This window comes from Gigantopelta aegis, chromosome 3 (genome assembly GCF_016097555.1).
Source record: "Gigantopelta aegis isolate Gae_Host chromosome 3, Gae_host_genome, whole genome shotgun sequence".
Taxonomy (NCBI): Eukaryota; Metazoa; Mollusca; class Gastropoda; order Neomphalida; family Peltospiridae; genus Gigantopelta; species Gigantopelta aegis.
Window position 1 is genome coordinate 30,584,131 of NC_054701.1, and position 25,840 is coordinate 30,609,970.

Below are 25,840 nucleotides of genomic sequence, written 5' to 3' on the forward strand. Positions count from 1 at the left end.
TTGTTAGATTCTCTACTATCAGAATAAAAAAGAAAGAAAGAAATGTTTTATTTAACGACGCACTCAACACATTATTTTACGGTTATATGGCGTCAGACATGTGGTTAAGGACCACACAGATTTTGAGAGGAAACCCACCGTCGCTACTACATGGGCTACTCTTCCGATTAGCAGCAAGGGATCTTTTATATAAAAATCCCATTCCTCGACTGGGATCCGAACCCAGTACCTACCAGCCTGTAGACCGATGGCCTACCAACTATCAGAATACGGCAAAACAGCCAGAGTTCAAAATATGTTGATGACCTTTTTTTTTTTTTAAACCTCCCTCGGGTCTGGAAAATCTGCATAAGACAAAATTGTTTCTGGCGGATAATGTGATAATATTACTGCTCTCATTTTAAAATGCTGGTACACAAACTAAGTATGCCTCATTTTTCCACAAGTATCCACTTCCCATTGCCACATATAAGAAAAGAAAAAAAAAAATTCATTCATCAATGTTTTATTTTATTTGAGTTCTCCACGTTTCGTTTAGAAGGTGGTGTGTGGGCGACGCGTGGTGAAGCGCGAGGTGTGCAGTTTCCTGTCCACGCGGTGAGGCAGCGGGAACTTGATCTTGCTGTTCTGTAATTACAAACAAAAAACAAATTAATTAAATACAATAATTTTTGTGTTACTCTGCCATAACATATAATATTTTTATCTGGTTAGAATTTTGTTATTAACATAATAAGTCTTTGAACAGGACTACAGCCTTTGACATATTGGGGGGGGGGGGGGGGGGGGGGGGGGGGCACTGGTTAGGACAGAAATAAAAAAAGAAATTTGTTCAACGACACCACTGGAGCACATTGATTAATTAATCATCAGCTGTTGGATGTCAAATGTTTGGCAACTCTGACACGTAGTCATTGGAGAAAACCAGCTACATTTTTTCCTAATACAGCATGGGATCTTTTATGTGCATTTTCCCACAGACAGGATAGCACATACCTTTTTCCAGTAGTGGTGCACTGGTTGGAAAGAGAAAAAACCCAATCAGTTGAATGGTGGCTGCAAGCATCTCAAGCGAGCACTCAACCGACTGAGCTAAATCCTGCCCCTGCACTGTAGGTGAGCTCTCTACAGACTGAACAAAGTAAAGCACAATAAATGTCCCATTCTGTGACATCTTTCCATTACTCAAGTATTAATGAATAATTGTTGCATCAAAACACCTTTGATATACATCACTCCTGGTGCATTGGTTGGGAAAACCCAATCAGAGATATGATTCAATCCAAGCACTTGACCATTTAAGAGTTCTAGATCCTGCCTCATATTCATGCAGAAGTGCACAAGATTTTTTTTAAAAACTATTTGTACAAACTCATAAATTCATTTTTATGCACCAAGACATTAAAAATAAGTCTGAAAAACTCTTACGTGGAACTGCTGGATGTTGGGTCTCCTGCACTTGTTGGCTTGAATGGACTCCACACGAATAATCTGAATGGACGAAGCTCTAGCACGATGTCTAGCGCCCATGTCAACGTCTGAAACATACAAAGTAATCTTTTAGTATGCAAAATCAAAATGTGTGCAGCTACTAACATTAATGCTCAACCACAAATGTAGTAGATAAACAGACACTGGTATTCTAAATTTTAATATGTAATTTTAGTTGCCTCAAAGACACTATTCGTCAGAAACATCTAACAATGGCTGCAAACCCAAGACAGACCCTTTGTCTCAATCCTTTTTGAACATATCAGAAGAGCTCTTGCACGTTTCTAGTTGGTTAATTCAGTTGTTTTTCTCTCAATTTCCACTGATCAGTGCATCTACCCACACCCTTTCAGGAAGGAAATGATTTATTTAATGACGAACTCAACACTTTATTTACGGTTATATGGCGTCAGACATATGGTTAAAAAAACACAGACATTGAGGGTGGAAACCTACTGTCGGACCCTTCATGGGATACTCTTTTTTTTATTAACAGCAAGGGATTTTTATATGCACCATCCCAAAGACAAGATAGCACATACCACAGCCTTTGACACACCAGTCGTGATGCACTGGCTGGAGCGAGAATACATCCACTGACGGGGATCAATCCCCTACTGACCACGCATCAAGCGAGTGCTTTACGGTTACCACTGGGCTACTTGTCAAATACAGCAATAACTAAACTTGTTGATGTCAAATTTTCTATTGTTGCACCCATAATTCAATTTCATATTGACTATTACAATAAGAAATGCGACTAGCTGCAATTAATCTTGCACTTGTTTCAATAACTTTCTGAAGAGAATTCAATTAATCTCAAAGAAAGGGGATAAAGTGCAGTGTCAATAATCAAGTTGTTAGGATCCAACACTTAACTGCATTAACAGTTAAACTGGCAATACCAATTCCTGATTGGCTATTAACGAAGTCCGGTCTGCCTGATTTCTGCAGCTTCACATTCATTCCACCTGCTGTTCCTTTAAAATACTTGCTATGGACATTCAAAATCAGAACCCTAAAGCCATATTAATCACAAACAATTAAATCACTAACAAACTACCCAAATTCTGCTTAAGGATTAATTTTTAAAAAAGTAAACCCAAAACAAGACTACTTGTAAATTGTAATCAAATAATTAAGACTAAGAGATGACATTACATGTTTTAATTCAATTTTATAAATATAACTTTTAGCATAGTTATTTTGAAAGACACTTTGCAGCTCTTACATTAAAACATACGTAGCAATATACCGTCTTAGAGTTAATAATTTTATTATAAATTTAACCGTTAAACATTTAGATGTAATTATTTGTTGTTGTTGCACCCATAATTCAATTTCATATCAACAATACTGATACAAAATGCGACTGGCTGCAGTTTCTCTAGCACTTGATTAATGACTTTCACAAGAGAATACCTCTCAAAGAAAGGGGATACAGTGCAGCTTGAGCCTTCGACTTTTGAGTATAGCATTAAAAAAAAAAATTGTTTAATCAAAGCACATAATAAAATTGAAGAATGAATGAATGAATGAATGAATGAATGTTTAACGACACCCCAGCACGAAAAATACATCGGCTATTGGGTGTCAAACTATGGTAATGCAAATAAAGTGATAATCAACATCAATATAAAAATTCAAGGTTTAAACAAAAACAGTGTAAAGAACTGTGCCAAAAATACAAATACAAATATCACAGAATTTTACGGACACCGAATTTTACTCTAAACTTCAATTTGTGCTGTATTGGCCATTCTCAAAGAGAATATTACACCCCTGCACCACGGTGAGGTTACAGCACGCGCAGCGGAAAATTGAAGAATGCACAACCCATGCCACATCTATGCATAAATTTGTACACGAACTAAAAAATAAACTAAATCCTAATAACATATGAAATCTGAGAACAATTGAATTTCTGAATGGGCGTTTCACAATTATCAATATTGATTTTTTTTTTTTTTTTAAATTTAATATTCAATGCAAAAAATTAAGTTGAGCATGAAAAAAAAAAGCGTACATTCTGTAGGTTTGTAGAAATGATGATTAATTATGAATGGCAGCTACGGTAAACAATCCAGCTAGGAATGAACATCTGAAAAAAACAAAAAAATCATGACTGGCTGTACAATCATGAAACCCTTCCCAATATAATGGAATAACAATGGGTGTGTTTCACGGCCCAACATGGTTTTTTCCACCAATCAAAGAAAGCTAATGGCAAAACAAAACAACTCTCACAAAAAACCCAAACTAACCCTGATGAACACCAATAGCAAACTACATTCCACAGCAGGGAATCTTAATTGATTAATTAATTAAATATTCACTATCTTTGAAAAAAGGGACACTGGTCAAAATTCTAAAAATAATATGTAACCGGAAAAAAACAAGCATTCTGAAAGTACTATTAGCGGGCCCAACAAATTTTATTATCTCCTAAGTTCAAGGGCCATAAATCTGTCAAAAATAGGTAAATTGCCATGATAAAGCTATACATAAAATTTCATCTCAATATCTGCAAAAAAACTTCAGAAAAATTATATTTGGGACGGACAGAAGGATGGAGATGAAACCCATAGTCCCATCCAGTTGGACCGGTAGGGGACTAGTAACCTCAGAATGCAGAGATTATGCATGTTTGACTATCCTCTGATCGCCATACTTCCCACACAAAGACTGAAGCAGGCATTAGTTCTTCATCTATGGGGTGGTGCATATAAAAGATCCCTTGTTGCTAATTGAAAAGAGTAGTCCATGAAGTGGCGACACCAGGTTTCCTCTCTCAATATCTGTGTGGTCCTTAACCATATGTTCGACGCCATATAAACGTAACTAAAATGTGTTGAGCGTGTCGTTAAATGAAACATTTCCTTCCTTCCTTTCATCAACAATGAATTATCAATGACTAAGGATATGTGTATTAAAAATATCTTTATTATCGGACATTATTTCGTAAATATAGTTTACAAGAGGGCAGGCAAAACTGCAGCTTCGAAAATGTAACTGATGTGGCACCCATAATTCAATTTTATATCAACCATCATAATACAAAATGCGACAGGCTGCAGTTACTCTTGCACTTGATTAAAAAAACTTTCAAAGAAGAACAGATCTCAAAGAAAGGGGATAAAGTGCAACTTCAAACATGTATGCTGTCTTAAGTATAAGCAGTAATAAAGTGATTTATTTCAAAGTATTAAAGATTTTATCCAAATAATGGGATCTCAATTTAAGTGAGGTAACAGGTTACTTGCTATGTGCATATTGAAGGTCCAAGTCTCCACATATTAGTATATTTTACATTTTAAAACTATTTACGTGTCAGTTAAACAAGAGCCCTGAACTAAAATGATCTAGGACAAGGGGATTACAGGAAACAGTTTTTTTTTTTTAATTATGATTGGTGGCAGTTTGTGATCAGTTGAATGTTCAATAGCAACTACTATTTAGCGTTTTAAAATTGTGTAGTGTTCTCCGAAATATGCATGGCAAATCACGATCCGATACTGAAAATGTTCCCCAGGTTATATTTTGAGCTATTCCTTTTAAGTAGACTTAAAATAACATGCAATATACTGAGTTTTTAAAAAAGTATTTTGAAGTATTAAACTCAGGTCTAAATACAATTTCAACTCCAAACATTCTTTCACACAATTCCATGCAACCCTGGCCATTAAAAAAATGGTCACAGCAAAACTTATATTGTGGAAAAATAGTCTCCACAGCATATGGCAGTTTTGTGGAATTAGTTTGTAAAAGATTGTCAATTGGCATGGTTAATTAATGGCCCGATTTGCCATGCATGTTGCACCCATCATTCAATTTCATATCAACAATACTGATACAAAAAGCGACTGGCTGCAGTTCCTCTAGTACATATTGTAAAAACTTTCAGTACATATGTGTAAAAACTTTGTAAACAATAGCTAGGAATTAGAGAATACATCTCAGAGAATTTTATTGCGTATATTATGTGCTTTCTCAAAAATTGTAACAGAGAAATAATTAAATAAGCCCGCTAAAAGTTGTTCAAAAGACCATACAAAGAATTTAACCACACTGCTTTTAGTCTGGAATATCTGATCAGAAGCTCTGCTGTACAGTCATAGTACAGTTCCCAATATATAGCAGGCATCTTTTACTGCCAAAAGCTGTTATCAGTATATATTAAAGGCAACAAGTTAATCAACAACACCATACATAATAGTAATCTTTACACAACAACAAATGAATCATTACATGTATCATTTCCTTGAATGTTTCCATTCCAAGATTGTGTTTTTAATAACCTGACACTACTGGATAAACAGTCTAGAAATTATTTATAAGAACAGGTAAATAAACTTAAGCACACATACTGCAAATAGGGGCAGGACGTAGCCCAATGATTAAGTGCTCGCCTGATGTGCGTTGTTAAATAAAACATCACCAACTTATCTATTAAACTTCAAAAATTGCAGAAACGCAGTTATTTTCTAACATTATATAAATTATTACATGAAATTATTTCATGTTGCACCCATCATTCAATTTCATATCAACAATACTGATACAAAAAGCGACTGGCTGCAGTTCTTCTAGCACGTATTATAAAAACTTTCAAAAGAGAATATCTCTCAAAGAAAGGGGATAATGTGCTGTCTGAAACTTTGTAAACAAGCAATTAATAGTTATTTGTTAAAACATTTTTTTTGTTCACCTACTAAAAACACATACCTGTTACGATTATTTTATTGTGTATTTTATTGTGTATTATTACATTTCAAACAAAGTGCCAAAAATTAAAACAGAGAAAGAAATTAAAGAGGCAGGCTACAAGTTGTGCAAAAAACAATGTACAAAGAATTTAACCTTTAGTCTTTTAGTGTGGAATTTTTGGTCAAATAAACTTTGCTGTACAGTCATAGTGTAGTTCCCAATATGCCTAAAATGGTTATCAGTATATATACATAAATGATAACAAGTTACTCAACACCACCACACTCCATTCCTTAAAAGTAATTTTACATGACAACAAATGAATCATCACATGTATTAGTTTTTTGGAAGTTTCCAAGATTTTTTTTTTATATAAATCTGACACTACTGGAAAAAATGTCTAGCAATTATAAGAACAGCCAAATAAACTAAAGCATACATATTGCAAACAAGTACAAGGCTATCTCCTGATGACAAGAACATTTTACTAAATTATCTATTAAAGTTAAAAGTTGTAGAAATAGTCATTTTCCAACAAAATATAAATTATTACATGAAATTATTTCATCATATTAAAATAAAATTCAGCATTATTTCAAAATGTTAAAGTTTGCGAAGTTGTCATGACGTCGGACTATCCTCAGATCTCCATGCCTCCCACTTGGAGACTGGAGCAGGCTAGAGTTATCTGCACACTGCTGTGGGCAGCAGTTCTTTGAGAGCAAGGATGAATCATCATTGGATATAGAGAATAACTAGTTATTATCTTTATCATGCAAACCATAAAAATTACGGGAAAAAGCTATTATTTCTGTTATTTCAGCCACATTGGACCTTGAGGTCAATGGCCAATGGCGAATAAACAAATATGGCGGCCACAATGGGCGCAGCCATGTTAGATCTAAAGTTGGATCTAAACTCTGGGAATTTTAGGCGGAACGAATGAAAGTTGAAAAGGGGCGGATTTATAAAAAAAAAACATTTAACGCAACAAAAAGGCGGAATTCCGCCGAAAGGCGGTGAACTTTCATCCGTGCAGTCTGGCTGCCAAATTTTTTCTTAAATTACCCATGTTTCAATCATTTTCCAAAATTAAATGCCAGTTAGTAAGAATTCCTCGAAATTAAATGTCTCACCTAACAAATGTTGTGGGTGCACTGTGATAAACATCCATAGGTGAAAATATACTCAAAGTTTCATTGACGTAGGACTTACAATTTGTAAGAAACGGACCTAAACTTTAATGCAAAAGTAATACCTGCATCTCGCATTTGTATTTCACAAAACAGACAAAAATTAGAATTAAACATTATTCCAAAGCAAGGAATCTGGGGCCTAATTCACTAAACGTTCGAAACGTTGTTATCTCGCAGTACAATGCTAAAAGATTTGCAAAGAGGATGCTTTGTTGCCTAAGAGACTTTTGTGAATTCGGCCCCAGGGCTCTAAAAATTGCAAGAATGACATTTTTGTTAGTGTGCTAGCTTGTGTAGTTTTCTGTAAAACCATTTTTGGTTCACTCATTAAATTTAGAACATCATTTACATGCTGTTTTCCATGACAGATTACAACTTACAGCACTGAGTGACGGCCTTGGCGGCAGTCAGGTCTCTGTATTCTCTGTACATGTTGTGGATTCCACTACGAGACGTGTAACGCAACCAGATTCCAAAGTTCTTCACAGTCATTGGTCGCTTTTCATAGACCTAAATTAAACAAAAACTCAAATGAAATAACAATTTATAACAGACCTCCTTTCAAAATAAAAATATTCAGTTTGCAGAAATTTTTTTTGTAATTAAAAACGGCCCAATTCAAAGAATATGTCATGAAACATTTTTTAAAAATGACATACACACCGATCAGTAGGGCTTTAATAAGTAAATTAGCAGCAGAGACAATTACATTGTTAGTTATCAAGTGTTGTAATTGTTTCCACTGTAAATGGAATAATTGGATGTATACTGTATGTAAAAGGAAATGACGATGCTGTAATACAGAGGTTTCTAACGAAAATAAATCAGCCCAAAGGAGGTCAGGGGGCGGTTTAATTGGTCAATCACAAACTAATGGTACAGAGCTTCTAGATTATGGTAGCCGCACTCCCACTAGTCATTCAATGTTGGGCTAGTAAATAACTACTATTGCCATGCCCGACAGAGTGATTTTTTTTTTTCAAATGTTGCGGACCAGTGTTCGAGATTAAATTTTTTGGCCAGTATCCCAGTTGGATACTAACATTTCAAAATCTGGTATCCCACCTGAGAATTTAATATTATATGGTATCCCAGTGGGATACTGGGTTCTTGAAGTCTGGTATCCAAAATTAAATTCTGGTATCCCCTGGATATCAGGATACCGTTAACCTCAAACACTGCAGACTGTTGTAGTTAAGTCTACTTTGTAAATATGAATATCCTTCCCCCACTCCAAACCCCCAATGTTAGTGTTTTTAAGCTCTATCAACCTCTTTAAATGAGATGTGCGATTATTTTTATTATTTAGTAAAATTGTATTAACTTAATGGAAAGTAGAGCTAGTGAATTTTTAATCATGGCTAGTAAATTTTAATCACCGATCCCATGGCTGGTGGATTTTATAAAAATTCTATAAGCCCTGTGCTATATTACTGGCAACTTTTTGACATTTTTGGAACCTAACAGTGTTATTTAAAATTGACTATACATGTACTACAGAGGATTCAATAAAATGAACTAGAGCTTACTCGAGAACAAAAGATGATCTCTCCATGAGCCTTCTTCAACTTTTTTAGTAAACTGGAGAAATACCAGAATCGAGATTTCGCAGTTGCAGGATCCGGTGCAAATATTCTCATCTGATAGATGGGTGGCACGCGGTTCTTGGGACTGGGGATGCCACGCCCAATTATTTTATACTCTTTGAGCTGAAAAACAAAAATTCAATTTATGTTTATGTTTAATGTCACAATCATGCATGATGTACGTCTGATGTTTATTCACAGAGAATTCAGGCCTCTGAAAATTGCTAGTATATTTTTGTTTGGGCGTCACTCGTGAAATCATAGTTTATGTAACCCATTTTTCGTTCGCTTATTGAATTTATGACATCATTTACGTGATAATTACGTAAAAACAAGTTGGTTCCATTTTCATTTAGGCCCGTTTTAGCATGGTTCGGTTTTCACCAAGTTTAACCCGTCATTCTGAACTGTTTGTTTGAATGGTTTGGAATTCTGGCATGGCCGATGCAGAGTCACTGATTCAATGCAAAAAAAATAAAATAATAACAAAATTATATAAATAAAAAAAAAAAAAAAATTATAATATAAAAATCAATTAAAAAAAGACTGATCGCCCGTCTGATTAGTAGCTGCATTTTTTAACTCGTCCGTCAGAATTTTTACTCACATTTGGCGAGCGGGCAAGTACTTTCTGCACCCCTGCATAAGGTAAAATTATTAATAGCAGTTTTCTGCCGTCTGCCATTTTACTCTTTTTTTTATGGAATACTCTTCAAACGTGGTGAAAGCTCCAAAGTATCTGACATAACTAATATGAAATCAATGTGCTCTAATTTTTTTTTTTTTAATATGACGTTATCGCGTTTGATTTTATATCATAACATGTTATGACATTGTTAGATTAAGACATTTTTCATAACCCCCTTGGAGAGTATTCCATAAAAAGGCAAAATGGCAGGCGGCACAAAATTACATGGTTTTTGCCCCATGGACCTGGTATCTCAGCTAAGTCGACATAGGTGACAGTGATCTATTGTCCGAACCAAACTGTTAACAACTACAAAAAATTACTCTCCTACCTTTAATTGCCGTTAGATTTCCTCCAAAGTTTGTCCAGACACAAATCGCAAAAAAACCACTACAAATATACAGATTCCACACACGAGACTGCAACGATGTCGCCGATATTGTCTTTGCTGAGATTGCATAGGGAAAAATACATGCAGTTTTCTGCCGTCTGCCATGTTGTTTGTTTATGGAATACTCTTCAAGAGGGGTGAAAGCCTCCAAAGTATGCGACACAATTAATATGAAATCTATGATCTCTAGTGGTATCATTAAAATAATAATAAAAAAATAATACGACGTCATCACGTTTGCTTTTATATCATAACATGTTATGACGTTGTTAGATTAAGTCCTATCCTTTCACCCCTCTTGAAGAATATTCCATAAAAAGTCAAAATGGCAGCTGATACAAAATTACATGCTTTTTTCCCTATGCGCTCTCAGCGAAGTCAATATAGATGACATGGTTAGCATCTGGTATGTCAAGTATGACAAATATTTTGAAAAGTCACTAGCCACAGGGCTAGTGGGTTTGTGAAAACCACTAGCCCACCAAGATAAAGCACTAGCCCAAATTCCTGATCAATTATAACTGGATTTTTATATAATTTTTGTAACATTACACATTTACGAGTATAACAGTAAAATAAAACAAACACTTAAATCATGTTGTAACTTTCAGTTTTTTTTGTCGTGTCGTACGTTTTGTCTTTTGTCAAGTGTGATCCATCGTCATTGTCCCGTTTTTGTTTTTGCCCCCCCCCCCCCCCCCCCGGGAAAATTAATTGAGCAAACTCTTGGTTGGTATCTAAAAACACTATCAAAATAATTAAATTTAAATGAGGGTACGACAGTGTCGCCAGGAACGGTGATGCCAAATACAGGGCATTATCCCGTGTCAGACCGATATCAAAAGAATATAACGGCGACATCTAATCCGTTGTTAATTGATGAACAAAAAAGGTATTATCTTGTATCGGCAGCTATGACGTTTTATCCAAACCGCTACACGTAATAGGCCAAGCCGAGTCATTGCATATGCGGTTACCATTAAAGTAAATTGTTTTCCTGATTGCCGATAACCACGTGTTAGCGAAGTGTTAAATTAAAAAACAATAGGTAAATAAAACAAACACTGAAATTCAAAGCATGGCTGGGGTTTACTTGATTGAGATTAACCTGTCGTCGCGATTGATGATTTCCAAGTTCTTAGCCTAAAACATGTGCGAGATTAACGACCACGTGACGTGTCTAACCAATCAAAACACGCATGTCATTAGACTTTATTTCCTGTGCCAGAAACTTGAAAGGGAAAGGTAAACAATGCATGCTGTAACTGTGACGATGTAGAGATAGCATGTTACTGCAGTTTGCAGACCTAGCTCAAGTGGATTATTATTATATACTCATTGCGTTGTTGATATTATTCGATGACAAACGTCACAATCAAATTTATTAAACGAAATTTCAGCCGAGAGAAAAAGAAAGAAAGAAAACAAAAAAACCACGATCGAGCGATGACGAGAGGAGGGGGGAAACCACTAGCCCGCAGGGGCTAGTGGTTTTGCGTTTCTCACTAGCCCGAACTTAAAAACCACTAGCCACGGGCGTCGGGCTAGCGGATTTGTCGAACTCTGCGTATGTGGAATCTGTGTCATTGTAATGGTTTTTTCAAGATATGTGTCTGGACAAACTTTGGAGGAAATCCAACGGCAATTAAAGGTAGGAGAGTAATTTTTCGTAGTTGTTAACAATTTGGTTCGGACAATAGTATGTGGAATCTGTATCATTATTATTGTAATGTAAATAAAGGTAGGAGAGCAACTTATCGTAATTGTTAACAATTTGATTGACTTTTATTACCCAGTTCATACATAGAGAATCCAAAATTGGACTAATTTTGTACACATCTTGTATTGAATAGATTCTGAACTGGAAACCCTCAAGTTGGGGATTTTTTCAACTTTGTTTTTTATCATTCATTCATTGCTTAATTTTTTTAAACAAATTAATATACGTTTTTGAAATAGGTTTCACGGACTAACTCTTACCACTTCCTGCCTCCTAAATTAAAGCAAAACTTGCATTGCCATAATACCTACAGGCTACTGTTACAGTACTGTACCAAAATTAGACTTCCTAAGTCACTTGGTAAAAAGAGCACATGGTGGTTCCGATGACAATATTAAACTCAATATTTAGTTGCATCAAGCTTCATAAGTGAGGCTCAAACCAATTTTAATTAAAAATTTAGGCGTTCTATAAAACGAAAATATATCAGTTTGTAGGAATTAATGTCTAGATTAAAGTATTAGAGCCTAATAATATGCACGCACTTCACCACGAGCTTTCATGATGGACACGAGTGGGAAAGGGAAAAACCACGTGACCAACGTCCGTAGATTGGTTAATAGTAACTACTCGACATTAGTTAAAAATTACATTATAACTGCGTAACATACCACAAGTCACCAGTGATTGACTTGAAAGGGATTGTGTTCGAACGTTTCACCCGTAACTACTGTGTATGCTAGCCACGGCATTAAATACAGCATTGAGTCATGGGGTTTATTTAAAAACACTGACAATCGCAAAAACACACCTTGGAGCTGCCTCTTGCTCACTGGCATTGTCAGAGGCCAAATCCGGGGTGGGCGTGCCCGAACCTAAGTTGGATAGGGGTACGTTAAAAAGTTCCCGCATTCCGCATCCTGTGAGCTGATTTTTAAAAAAAATATTTATTTCAAGCAATAATAATAATAATGATGGTAATATAAAAAAAAAAATGGTTTAAGAGAATATCATAAGCGTAGGAGACAGTGATTCAGTAGGTAACCCACACGGGCGTTCGGGTCCTGCTTGGAGTTTACCGGCCTCGGTGGCGTCGTTGTTAAGCCATTGGACATAAGGCTGGTAGGTACAGGGTTCGCAGCCCGGTACCGACTCCCCCACCCACCCAGACCGAGTTTCAACGACTCAATGGGTAGGTGTATGACCACTACACCGTCTTCTCTCTCACTAACAATTAACAACTAACCCACTGTCCTGGACAGACAGCCCAGATAACTGCGGTGTGTGCCCAGGACAGCATGCTTGAACTTTAATTGGATATAAGCACGGAAATAAATTGAAATGAAAAGGAAAGAAAGAAAGAAATGTTTTATTTAACGACGCAATAAAAAATTGTTTGTGGATTATTTAGTTATATAGGCTATTTAGTTAGAACCACTCCATGGAACGAGTAGTACCCTTCTTCAAATATATAATAAATGTATTTGACTACGTATATAGTAGAAAATAGCTTGACATCGCCGAGGATGTTTACCTTAAATTTATTACTACCATTGTGGATAAATTGGTGAAGGGGAGTGGATGGGGTGTCATCCGAAATTTATTTTCTCACAAGTTTGTTTTCTATGTTATATTACACTGGCGTAGGAAGCGGCGGGGGGGGGGGGGGGGTGGGCATGTGGCCCCCACTTTTAAAATATTTTGCTTTATATTTGCTTTATAATAGTGTAACAGTGTGTAAATATAAAAGTGTGCCCCCCCCCCCCACACTTTTTGGCACCTACCTACGCAACTATTATATTTCTCTACACTCACAGTCACAATTTCGTATTTGATATAGTTGGATATGCGCGCCCCTTTTTTTGGCCAACATGAATGAATGAATGTATGTTAAAGACATCTCAGCACAAAAATATTCATCGGCCATTGCGTGTCAAACAAAGGGTAAGTACATGAATATGAAACGGGCCCTGATCACGTATTAGGAAGGAAATGTTTTATTTAATGACGCACTCAGCACATTTTATTTACGGTTATATGGCGTCAGACATATGGATAAGGACCACACAGATATATAGAGAGGAAACCCGCTGTCGCCACTGGATGGGCTACTCTTTTCGATTAGCAGCAATGGATCTTTTATATGCACCATCCCACAGACATGATAGTAAATACCACGGCCTTTGTTTCACCTGTTGTGGAGCACTTGCTGGAACGCGTGATCACGTAGGCTATTAGGCCTATGGAAGGAAGAAAATGTTTTATTTAACGACGCACTCAACACATTTTATTTACGGTTATATGGCGTCAGACATATGGTTAAAGACCACACAGATACTGAGAGAGGAAACCCGCTGTCGCCACTTCATGGGCTACTCTTTTCGATTAGCAGCAAGGGATCTTTTCTATGCACCGTCCCATAGACAAGATAGCAAATACCACGACCTTTGATGTACTAGTCGTGGTGCACTGGCTGGAGCGAGAAATAGCGCAATAGGCCTCGACCTATGGTTTTGTCGTTCAGATTGGATGTTTTAACGTTTGGTGAGTTGGACATTTTTTGTTAGTAGTAGCAAAGGATCTTTTATATACAATATCCCACAAACAGCATGGTACTGTACATGATACCACGGCCTTTGATATAACACAGTCGTGATGCACTGGTTGGATCGAGAAAAATCCAAATGGGCCCACCGACGGCATTGATCCCAGATCCAGTGAGACTGACCAGGCATCATGCGAACACTTAACAACTGCCACTGGGTCAGAGATAAATTACAACATATCCTAATCGATCAAATCGTGACTAATAGTCGTGCAGCCCGTGCTCGGTGGAAACAGATACACATAAATTACATAGTTCTGTTTTCCTTTCAGATAACTAGCCCGCGTCCGAGTACTTTCGCCTGTATCATAACATGACGCGAGCAACGCGATGTTATATTTATGCAAACGCGACCCACTGAGTTCAGTAGGCCTATCACATTCCAATTTTGTTTAAGATGAAGCAGGACCTATGTTCATGCTCTCTGGAGTTACCCCCCCCCCCCACCTGGGGGGACTCATAACAATGTATGGAGTCTTGTTGGAGTACCGCGTCGCATACACCGGGTCACGGGCAACCGTGACCTTGGTGTACGGTGACCCAGTAAAGAAACCACCTAGGAGGAGAAGGAGGAGGAAGACGGACGCGCCAGGGGCGGACCGGGGGAGGTCAAAACCGGTAGCTCAACTACCGGCGGCGACTTTTCCCGTTGTACCCCCCAAGCCCAAGTCAACACCAGTGAGGCCAGCTGTTCCAGCTCTGCAGGATCCAGTTGACGACTCGCCAGTGGCGGACACGGTCTTTAACCAGGCCCTGATGGAATCGCCACCCACAACTCCGACTACTTCAACCCCCGGGATTCCAGCGATGCCACCCCCACCCAGGAAGAGTGGCGCTGTAGAGTCCCAGGCCCGTCTTGTGGTCGTTGGAAAACGAAAGGCGATTGTGTCACCAGGCGACCAACCAGCCAAGCCAAGTCCGCCGACACAACCGCCCCCACCTACTTCATCTCCAGCGAATGACCAGCCCTCTGAACAACCTTGGTCACTGCAGGCCGGCAAGCTACCAACACGCTACGCGAGGCTGGTGAAGACCAACATTGGGGATGTCCGTCAGCTCCTTTGTGAACCGAGCCCGGAGTCGTACCAACCTCTGCCACGAACCGAAGGAGAGTTCTCGGTGCGTAGGATTACGATAAACGATGGGCGAGGGATCTGCCTTGCCGTCCGCCGGAAGGGACTTTTCCACCAAGGGATGCTTCTCGATGAAATGGACAACCCGACCATCCACCGCGTCATCAAGACCGTTGCCGGGGAAGATTACCGTCCAATCACCGAGAGCATCGCCAAGTCCGCAAACCGGTACGCCCTCAACCATCTGGACTCGTCCCTATTCATCGCCTCTCCGTGACGACATCCCCGCTAACAACCTTTCCTAGGACAGGTATCAACCTCTTTTTTTGGGGTAGTTAGACTTTAAACGTTTTGGAAGCAGTTCAAAATTCTTATGTTTATTTTTTTATAAGTAGTCTAACGCATTTTACTTTGGCGCCCGTTCAATTGCTCAAAATCACCTTAAAAACCTTTTGGCTGAGCAGTCTTAACTATTTTGGGTTAAATTTTAGAGTCCGGACATGTTTTGGATGCAGTTACTCTTTGTAGACTTAGGTAAAATACAGGCTTCACCGAGGAATCGAAATTCAGCCAATCAGAGCACGGCTCCCACTCGGTGTACTTCAAGTTTACGAAGTGTCTGCTATTTGGTCCGCGTTCGCGTTGACCTTACTAAATGGCTTTCTTCCAAATTCCGCCCACCTCAAACTTACCCCCCCCCCCCCCCCCTGCTCCGGAGTTAGTCACTGGCGAAGTCAGAGGCTAAATCCGTGGTGGGCGTGCCTGAACCTTCGTGGATAGGGGCACGTAAAATGAGTTGCCCGTTGCAGTAGGCCTATCGGCTATCGAATCCAGAGCATGTTAAGATGGCTATTTTCCCGGTAGCCTATAGGCCCATGCACCTTGTAGCGGCTATGTAAATTAATAATTCATCTGTAGAACAATATTACAAATGTAACACATGGCTTTGGAGACCGGGTCATCACTTTGGAGACACCATCCACAAGTCTATAAAGTCCAACATCTATTGTGTCAACAACCACATTAGCTTAAAGCTGGGAATCCATTGCGCATGATGCGTATTACGTACTGCGTGTTGACAGTTTCCATGTAGGCGTATATTCATGTGGGTGAAGCTTGTTTGTTCTTTTGGAGGAAGACTACGAAAATAAATCTAAGTCATTATCTACTCTTTTTTTAACATTACACATAATAAAAATGTAAAATACTTGGAATTATTATTATATAACACAAGTAACATAAAACATATAATATAATATATGTGGGGCGGTTGCGTGATTTTTTTTATGACACCTACACTGAGGCAACAGTATTCCAAAGTATACTAAAATGCATGATACTTACGCAGTCAATAATGTTAGTTGGATGGGGTTGTGGGTTTTTTTAGCGTGTCTATAATATATATATTTTCCTTTTGCAATGAAGTCATGCCTGATTTTCCTACTTCCAGTGTCCGTATTGTCTGCGTGATGCGTACTGAAACGAGGAGTTCAAGAATTAACACAATACGCATTACGCACTGCGCTTCAATTGATTTCTATATAAATTGTAACACAGTTGTCTACGCACTACGCACACATGGATTACTACCTTTACGTATGTAGTGCACTCGAAATAAATCACTACACCAGAAAGTTCCAATGTAATACGCTTCATACAACGTAAATATCTTTGACTAAAATGCTGAAAACCAGTTAATAATATGGACGTGAAAGTGGCATGGTGTTTTGATGACGAAACGTGGTAAATCAATGTGTAACATTCAACAAAATCATTGTATTTAAATTAAGAGTTGGTCAAATACATAACCATATAGTGTCAACATTATTTTTGTGAAAATAATGTCATTACCATCTTAACCATAAACGTTTCGGTTGCGCATATGGAGTTGAGGCCAGTTTGGAGTTTGGAATTGATATTTTTAATTTTTGTTTAGAACTAAGAAAGGAACGTCATAATTTCTTACTTGGTCCTAACATCAGACAATCGAAATAAGTTGTTGTTGCCTGTATAATTATGTGGATATTGTTTAACATTCATGAATTAAAAATTATTAGAACAGTATCGTGCATTTTTCATGCAAATATTTAAATAAGAACCATTGTCATTGATGCCCCAAATACGGTCAGTGTTCTGTCAAAAACCAAAATATTCCACATTTTTTAGTTGCACTATGCAGGGATGAGAATTTTACACCACTTTTGATCTCTTGAATTATCTAAAACTGATGTTAAAGTAAGCTGTCAGTAAAAAGTATAGTTTTTTTCCAAATAATTAAAAGTTAAACATATATCGTCAATGTCCCTGACTGTTCAGTTTGTTTTCTTGCTCACGGTTCGGTTAAACAACATCTGATTTGTTATTGTCTGCCATTACATTTACTAAATCGTTTTTTGTTTATTTCTTAAAATTACCGATATTGGGTCCACTTGACTAGTATAAATTGGAGGAAATTGAATTAACATTAGGTGTATATCACATGCTTTCCAGACAGTTCGTCCACTGGACAATTCGTCCACCGAACGATTCGTCCACTCACCTCGGACAATTCGTCCACTCGACTGCATTTTTTTCAAACATATTAATAGTTATTTCTTTGACATGGTAATCGTTTCTTAACATTATTTTGTGGTATACTATAACCAAAAAAGTAAAATAGAGTTAGAATTCAACATTACTATCCAGTTTTTATTAACTGTTTGTATTCATTATCATGCGGATGATTCGTCCACGGACGATTCGTCCACTCGCTCGTACAAGATGTGGTAAATAGGTATTGCAAGCCTTCGCGTCGGAAGACTTTATTACCCCCCGCCCCCCCCTCCCGTCATGTTCTCCTTCAATGGCGTAAATTCTATCCACTGTACCCTCCCTCGTCACGTTATCCCCATATGCCTAATAACCTCGAAATAAAATTAAAACTGGTTGTCTTCTATTCCAATTTAATTAAATGTACATTAAAAAACAATTCAACAAAACAACAAATGTCATTCAAAAGTTAACATATTTGACAGTAGTAGAAATGCACAAGCGAATGTTTTTGGTCAATTAAATCAGTGTAGAATCAATGAATGGTATTTCGTCGTTGTTAACTGCACAAATCACTGTAGGAGATTATCCATTCAGATATCACTGGAAGAGAAACGTCCAACAGTCAGCCGACTAATGAATGGATAATCTCGTAACAGCACGAATCAATTCTTTGGCAGTAATTTCGTCATTGGTATAGCGTCTCCAAATGGCAAAGAATTCTCCCTGCCGGGTCCTATGCTTCAGCCGTTGCATCTGTCCATACACCCCTGAGCGTGCTGTGACCTCACCATGGTGCAGGGGTGTAACATTCTCTTTGAGAATGGCCAATACAGCACATATTGTACTAAAAACATCCTACGACATGTAGCGTGAAAGGTGTACATTATAGAAACAAACAATAACCGAATAAATAGAAACACCAAAGAATTATGTCTGCAGAGCATTGTTACAAAAACATCTACCAAGCGTAATCTAATGCAATATCATTTATTTTCACCTTTGTAAATTTATGACACAGCAAAAAAAATACGGGGTAAAATATATCATATTATATATATATATAATTTATTTAGCCCCCACGTACATGCAGTACACATTATTTAGGCCGTGGACGAAATGTACTGGGGAAATAAAAACCCAGTGGACGAATCGTCCGGAACTGATTTTGTGTAGTGGACGAATCATCTCGAGTTCCTCGGTGGACAAATTTTCAGTGGACGAATTGTCCAGTGGACGAATCGACTGCATCCCTATCACATGACCTTACATGCATCAGATCAACAAATTATTTAATTTTTATGATTTCTAAGGTTCCTGTTGTTATAATTTATAATTTATTTTCAGTTATTATATTCTATCTGCAAACAGTAAGCTACATTTTTGTGCCTCTACTGTAGTGAATAGTAGACATAATCTATTCATAACAATTGTAAATAATTTTGAGTATATAAATTGTGTTTTAAAATTAAGAATCTATTCATTAGAAAATTGATATTTTACAAACTATTCACTGGTATGAACATAATGCCTATCAGTATTGACATCAAGTGTTAGCGATGGATGTTTGTAAAATGCAGACCGGACCAGAACACTTGAGAAACTAAATTTTTCCTTTTTAAAAAATATTTTAAAAAACTGTTCGTCAACTGTGCATAGTTAAGAAACATATTTTATCATGTTGTGACATTAAAAATTAAAAGAGACAAACCATGCATGCGCAGAAAGGTTATTTTTCTAAACACATGTGCCTGAACGCAGTTAGAAACTGCCACCCTTTCCCGCTTACTGTATGGTGTTACACTTTTGTTTACTATCTAGAATGGATTCGTTTTATGTCCATGTTGTTAATTGTTTTCGTTAATGATAGGAATATATTTTATCTTATGTACCATAACTAAAAAAAATTTAATATTCTTTCCGTAAATATCTTGTTTGTGATGTTGATGGTACATACATGTACGTCGTTAGTGACAATCTAATTATAGTATTAGTTGACATTGAACATACTAAACTTTATGGTTATAACTTTAATCATGTCATGGATTTGCAGATTTTTAGTCAGCATAAGGTTTTATATTCACTGTGTGTGTGTTCCCTAGTGCATTTGGTGCCACAACTATTACCTAGTGGATTTTTTGTAAATATTTTATATCTTCCTATTGGTACATCACTTGATGTAAATGATAAGAGTGTAGCATTTTAGTAATATGTAGGTTTATACTAAAGTGCTACTTGACAGAATATACCAAAGACTGTAATGGAATTACAGCCCTATTGTATCAGAATTACAAAATGTTGACAGCTATGATTTTACTAAGGTGTATCATAAAATATTGTTTGTTTCCGGTTACCCGACCGACCCTAATTTGAACCTGCTGACCCTAAAACTTTTTTTGTATATCCAAAAATGTTTTTTTAATATAACAACGATTTCCACGAAAACATTCCAAAACTATCACAAGCACTAATTTGGTGTCATTTAGGGGATAACCCTACTGTGTTTTCCGATTTGCGGATGTATATCGGTGGTTTTACTGTCGCAAATTTAGTTTTATTGGCGACCCGTTAGCCACGAAATGTTTTCTTCTAACAATTGATTGATGTAGTTACTTCCCTTCAAATTGAAGTTCGGTAACTTTTGTGAGATATCGGGCGAAGAGTCAGAAAATTGTTTTTACGAATATATGCGATCTTTTCCGATTTACTCTACATCTAGCATAGCGAGGTGTTCCGATTAATAATAATAATAATAACTATATTTAATGATTTACTCCAGCGACAAACTGGCCTTGTAGAAATTTAGTGACCTGATGATAAACTAGGGGAGGGAATGTTTACTGATACTGATGGAGGTTACTGCCAAATCAAATGATTAAAATTGAAGTAGAGTCCATGGACCGTATTAAATCATTGTTTATGGACTTCATTTAAATAACCGTCTCCGCACTGAACACTGTGTAATAAACATGGCCATGAAAAAAGTTCTTAATTAATATTTTTATTTTTATTTTCTTCTTAGTGTAACCTGACAGTATAAATAATACATGGAAATTACTTTGGTTGAGACGAAGAACCGAGTTATATGGATGACTTAGCATTACAGGGATTGTCCTCCTCATGTGGACTTGGCCAGACTAGGGTAAGTTTTAGCTTTCTACTAACTTTAGTACCAAATTGTGTATTAAACTTCAAAAATTGCAGAAATCAACAGTTATTTTCTAAAAAACGTCAATTATTGCATGAAATTATTTCGCCAAATTAAAATAAAATTCGCAATTGGCAAATTTGGTGAGTGCCAGAGCTAGCTCTGTTAATAAACTGGTGTGTTAGGAATTGTACCGTTTTCCAGTTGTAAATGGGAGAATACAGGGATTCTAGATTATGGTAGCCTCACTCCCATGGCTAGTGATATTCAGTGTTGGGCTAGTAAATAACTACTATTGCCATGCCCAACGGCTAGTGAAAAAAAGGTCAAAATGCTGCATTTGAGTTTATTTTGTAAATATCAGTATCCTGCTACCCCTCACCCCCCCCCCCCCCCCCCCACACACACACACACATCTAAGGGTTTTTAAGATCTATATCCCTCCTTAGGTGACGTATCTAATTATTACTATTAGTAAAATTGTATTTACTTAAAATAGAGCTAGTGAATTTTTAATTGTGGCCAGTAAATGTTTTTAATCAATGATCCCATGGCTAATGAATTGTTATAAAAATTCTAGAAGCCATGGAGAATATTAAAATGTTTGTGTCTGTTCTAACTTGTTAATAATTAAAGATATCCAGCACTGTTTATTAAATGTGTATATCATGTGCAGATTTTACTTCACTCCTTTAATAAAATTTTGTTTGCTCAATAAAATATATCATAAAGAAAATTATGTTTCATCATTCAAAATGGACTGCTTTGACTGAAAATACCTTATTTTTGTTTATTGTAGGCTGTTGAGTACTTTGAACAGCTCAAAATATCACCAGATGGTTGGAAATTATGTGCTCAAGCTTTTACAAGTGGAGTGTACCATGGGTAATATATATATTTATTTAAGTACGGTAGTAATTTTTTTTCTTTAGTTTATATCCTTCAACTATGAATTAGTGTATGGATTTGTAATTTAAATTACGTTACCTCATGTATTTTTTACAAATCCTTGTACAATGGGTATAAAGTAAGTCTGGATAAGTTATTTAATATTACAATAATACATACAAAATTCAGATGATTTGTGCTACAGCTTTCAGTATTATTTAATTAGTTTAGTAAAAGACTGAAAATCTTCACAGAATAGCTTGACTTTCAGACATCACTTTAACTAATCTAAAGAAAGATAGGTACTACTGTACAACTCTTTTTAATCATAGTAAAGAATCAGGACTGATAACATGCCTGTTCAAATTCTGTAGTGTCAGGATAATTTGTGACATCGTTGACATGTGACTTTTCACTGAAATGTGTCACTGGTATTTTTAAGATACATGTATTTTGTAGCAGATATTTTTAACTACATAAATGTACTTTGATTAATAAGAATATACAGTAGAATCCTGTTGGCTCGAACCCTGTCGGTGCTTGCGAAAGTGTTTGACCCATCGGGTAGTTCGACCAATCTGATTAAAATTAGTTCTACTGGGTCTGCCAGTACATCTAACAGCATTGCATGGACTCCCATGTCCAGGTGACATTCCATCTATAAATAACAATTTAAATATCGACCAATTACATTTCGCCTTTTATAGCGTTATTCGGAAGCATGCAAATTCTAAAAATATCGGGTGAGACTATTTATGCAATAGGCGAACTTTCAACATTGAAAAAAAACCGGTGGAAAAGTGCAGTAATAAACTCTGGATTGTATACTAGTATATACAGATTTTATGGCTATAACATTACGGTTTTTTTTTCTTGAAACAAATTTTATATAAAATTTTATATTGAAATTAGTTTCCGGCATACTTCGTAATTCACCCGAATCATTTCGTATACCGTCGGCACAATCCCGAATTGTTTTCAAATTCTTTTGAAATCACTGGCATGATTTTGCAAGTAAGGTTTTGATTGGTCGAATGAAAGGTCAACTGGACATGAGCTCCAACGGGCTGCTGTTAGATCCACATGTAATAGTGGAGCTAATTTTAATTAGATTGGTAGTTCGACCTAACCACTCGGTTAACATTGCGTAACTATAACTTCGTGTAAGTGTAACTCGTTATGTCATTTTTGGTTCAAGCATTGCGGTGTGTTCGACCCTCCTGAGTTCAACCCAGTGAGATTCTACTGTATATTCTAAAGTTACTTATGTACAGTAATATGTTTGAGGTCTGTTTTAAAATTAAAATAATCTCATGAATTAAAATGCATCTCTTGAAAGTACATGATTGTAATGAATTTTGCTTTAATTTTTAGAGATGATCACATCGAGTTCTTCTTTCTTCAAGTGGTGGAACACTACCTTAAGACAAGGTTTGTATTCATTTATCATACACTGGCTACTGATTTTTAAGCCATCTTAGCACTAAGATATTGTAAAACCTTTGTAAGCTCTGACGTCACTGGATAAAGTGGATTTTCAAACATATATGAATGCCTCTTTACAAACTTAGTTGACCAACTACGGCAATTTATGTGTTTTTAGATTTCTCCCTCTATAGTCTTTCCCAGCATTCATGAACATTGTTTTTTGAAAATAATTTCAGTTTCATTTGACAAAAGAAGTGTTTTGGAAATAACAAAACCCCCACTATTTTTGTGTGCAATTTGAAAAACAATCAGATCAGAAATAAATAGATTGTAGTGTATACCATAGTAAGAAAACAATGTTTACTGCTGGTAAAGACCATAGTATAACCATACAAAGAATCTCATTTGATTATACTCTGGACACATGATGTTTTATAGTTTTTTCCCAAGAAATTTGGCAAGGCATGGTAGACAAAACACTTTGAGGGCAATTTTGACCATTTTCAGGGTACCTTTTTTTACATTAAAGATAAAAACAATAATTGAAATAAATGTAATTAATGTTCTTGCTTTAATAAATGAATGGCAAAATATATAACAGAGATATTTTTATTAATTAATAATACATTTTTTGTGTGTTTTATCAAGGCAATTTTAGAATTAATTATTGAAAAAGGCTTTTTTAATCTCAGTGCAGCATGGTACTGATTAAGGCAATATGGTGCTAGTGAGGCATGGTGCTGCACCATGCTGAAACAAGCTATGGAAAACACTATTTTAAGTGTCAACACATAGTTCACCAAAACATAATTAATGATACAAAATTAATAAAAACTTTTAAATTTACAATGTACAGTATTTACGAGACCAAATTAATTTCATAAATATAAGTTGGGTGGGAGGTACATGTACCTTAGTAATAGAGTGATTGGTTTTTAGATTGATTGTCCTTAGTGAATCTGTTGAGGTTTTCAAATCGCATGCTCCACAATATTGTGGTATATGCTGAGCTGTCTGTCTATTCAGTTGAAGTAACCTGTGTGATGGTAGTGAGACTTCTGTCACTGTCTAGACCAAGTGATGTAATAACCATATTTGAGAATGTGCTACGGTGGTGTTAAACTATTCTTTCTTTCCTAAATAATATATATTCGCCTTGGAACAAAAATAGAAAAATTAAAAGTAAAATGTTTTTGTCTCTTCTTCCTAATAGGCCATTCGGCTATTTCTCGTTCCAACCTGTGCACCACGACTGGCATATCAAAGGCTGTGGTATGTGCTATCCTGTTTGTGGGATGGTGCATATAAAAGATCCCTTGCTACATTAGGAAAAATGTAGCGGGTTTTCTCTGATAATTACATGTCAGAATGACCAAATATTTGACATCCAATAGCCGATGATTAGTTAATCAATGTGCTCCAGTGATATCGTTAAACAAAACAAACTTCTCCCAAGTATTTAATAAAAATTTGACTGTTGTGTTACCTATGAAGAATATTTTATCTTAATATTTTAGCTACCCACATTCGAGCAATGAGGACCATTCGAACATTAAAACCCTGGTGATGGCTTGTCTACAGCTGGAGGTAGGTGTTTAACAAACTTACAAGTCCTAAGCCTTCATTTTGTGAAATGTTTTTAAGATTTGTACAAGAAAAGATTTGTTTATCTCAGTTTGCGGGTTATTAGTCCCCGACCGTTCCAATCAGAGGAAACTATAGGATTTGTCTCAGTTCTTCTGTCCATCCGTCTGTCTGTCTATCCAACATATAATTTTTCAGACATTTTTTTCCAGCAGTGCCTCAAGATAAGGAGCTGATATTCTGTATATCATCTACAGTTAACTTTTATGGCGATTTACTAATTTTTGACAGGGTTATTCCCCTTGAACTTAGGTGATACAAAACATTTGTTGGCACCGGCCTCGGTGACGCAGTGGTTAAGCCATCAGACTACAGGCTGGTAGGTACAGGGTTCGCAGCCCCTTACCGGCTCCAACCTTAAGGCAAGTTCTTAAGGGCTCAGTGGGTAGGTGTAAGACCACTACACCCTCTTCTCTTTCACTAACCACTAACCCACTGTCCAGACAGTCCAGATAGCTGAGGTGTGTGCCTAGGACAGCGTGCTTGAACCTTAAGTGGATATAAGCATGAATATAAGTTGAAATGAAAAAATGAATTTGTTGGGCTCATTAGGGGACGTAATTATATTGCTTTAGCAGTACTCTCAAAATGCTTGTTTCTTTTAGGCTTCATTAACTAATTTGCTGGTTTTTATATTTTCTATATTAATACAATTTAATTTTGTTGTAGAACTTTTATCAGTCTATTATTTACCATTATTTACTTTAGTAAAATGTTTTATCAATCTATTCATTTCTACTATTACC

The 25,840-nt window shown here is 36.5% G+C and overlaps 2 protein-coding genes across 2 annotated transcripts in view; one reads left to right on the top strand and one right to left on the bottom strand.

Moving 5' to 3' along the window:
• Positions 1 to 489: 489 nt before the first annotated feature.
• On the bottom strand, positions 490 to 12,463 carry LOC121367868 (60S ribosomal protein L18a-like). Its single transcript, XM_041492302.1, has 5 exons — positions 12,325 to 12,463; positions 8,924 to 9,103; positions 7,775 to 7,904; positions 1,429 to 1,538; positions 490 to 627 (listed from the first exon to the last, which is right to left on the bottom strand). The coding sequence occupies exons 1-5, from the start codon at positions 12,340 to 12,342 to the stop codon at positions 535 to 537; spliced, it is 531 nt and encodes a 176-aa protein (XP_041348236.1). The 5' UTR covers positions 12,343 to 12,463; the 3' UTR covers positions 490 to 534.
• Positions 12,464 to 17,165: 4,702 nt separating this feature from the next.
• LOC121367869 (exportin-T-like) overlaps positions 17,166 to 25,840 on the top strand; it is a 41,197-nt gene continuing 32,522 nt past the window's right edge. Inside the window, 5 exon segments of the mRNA XM_041492303.1 lie at positions 17,166 to 17,200; positions 21,009 to 21,128; positions 21,934 to 22,019; positions 23,397 to 23,453; positions 24,968 to 25,037. Of these exon segments, the coding sequence (XP_041348237.1) occupies positions 21,072 to 21,128; positions 21,934 to 22,019; positions 23,397 to 23,453; positions 24,968 to 25,037 (270 nt within the window). The 5' untranslated portion in view covers positions 17,166 to 17,200; positions 21,009 to 21,071.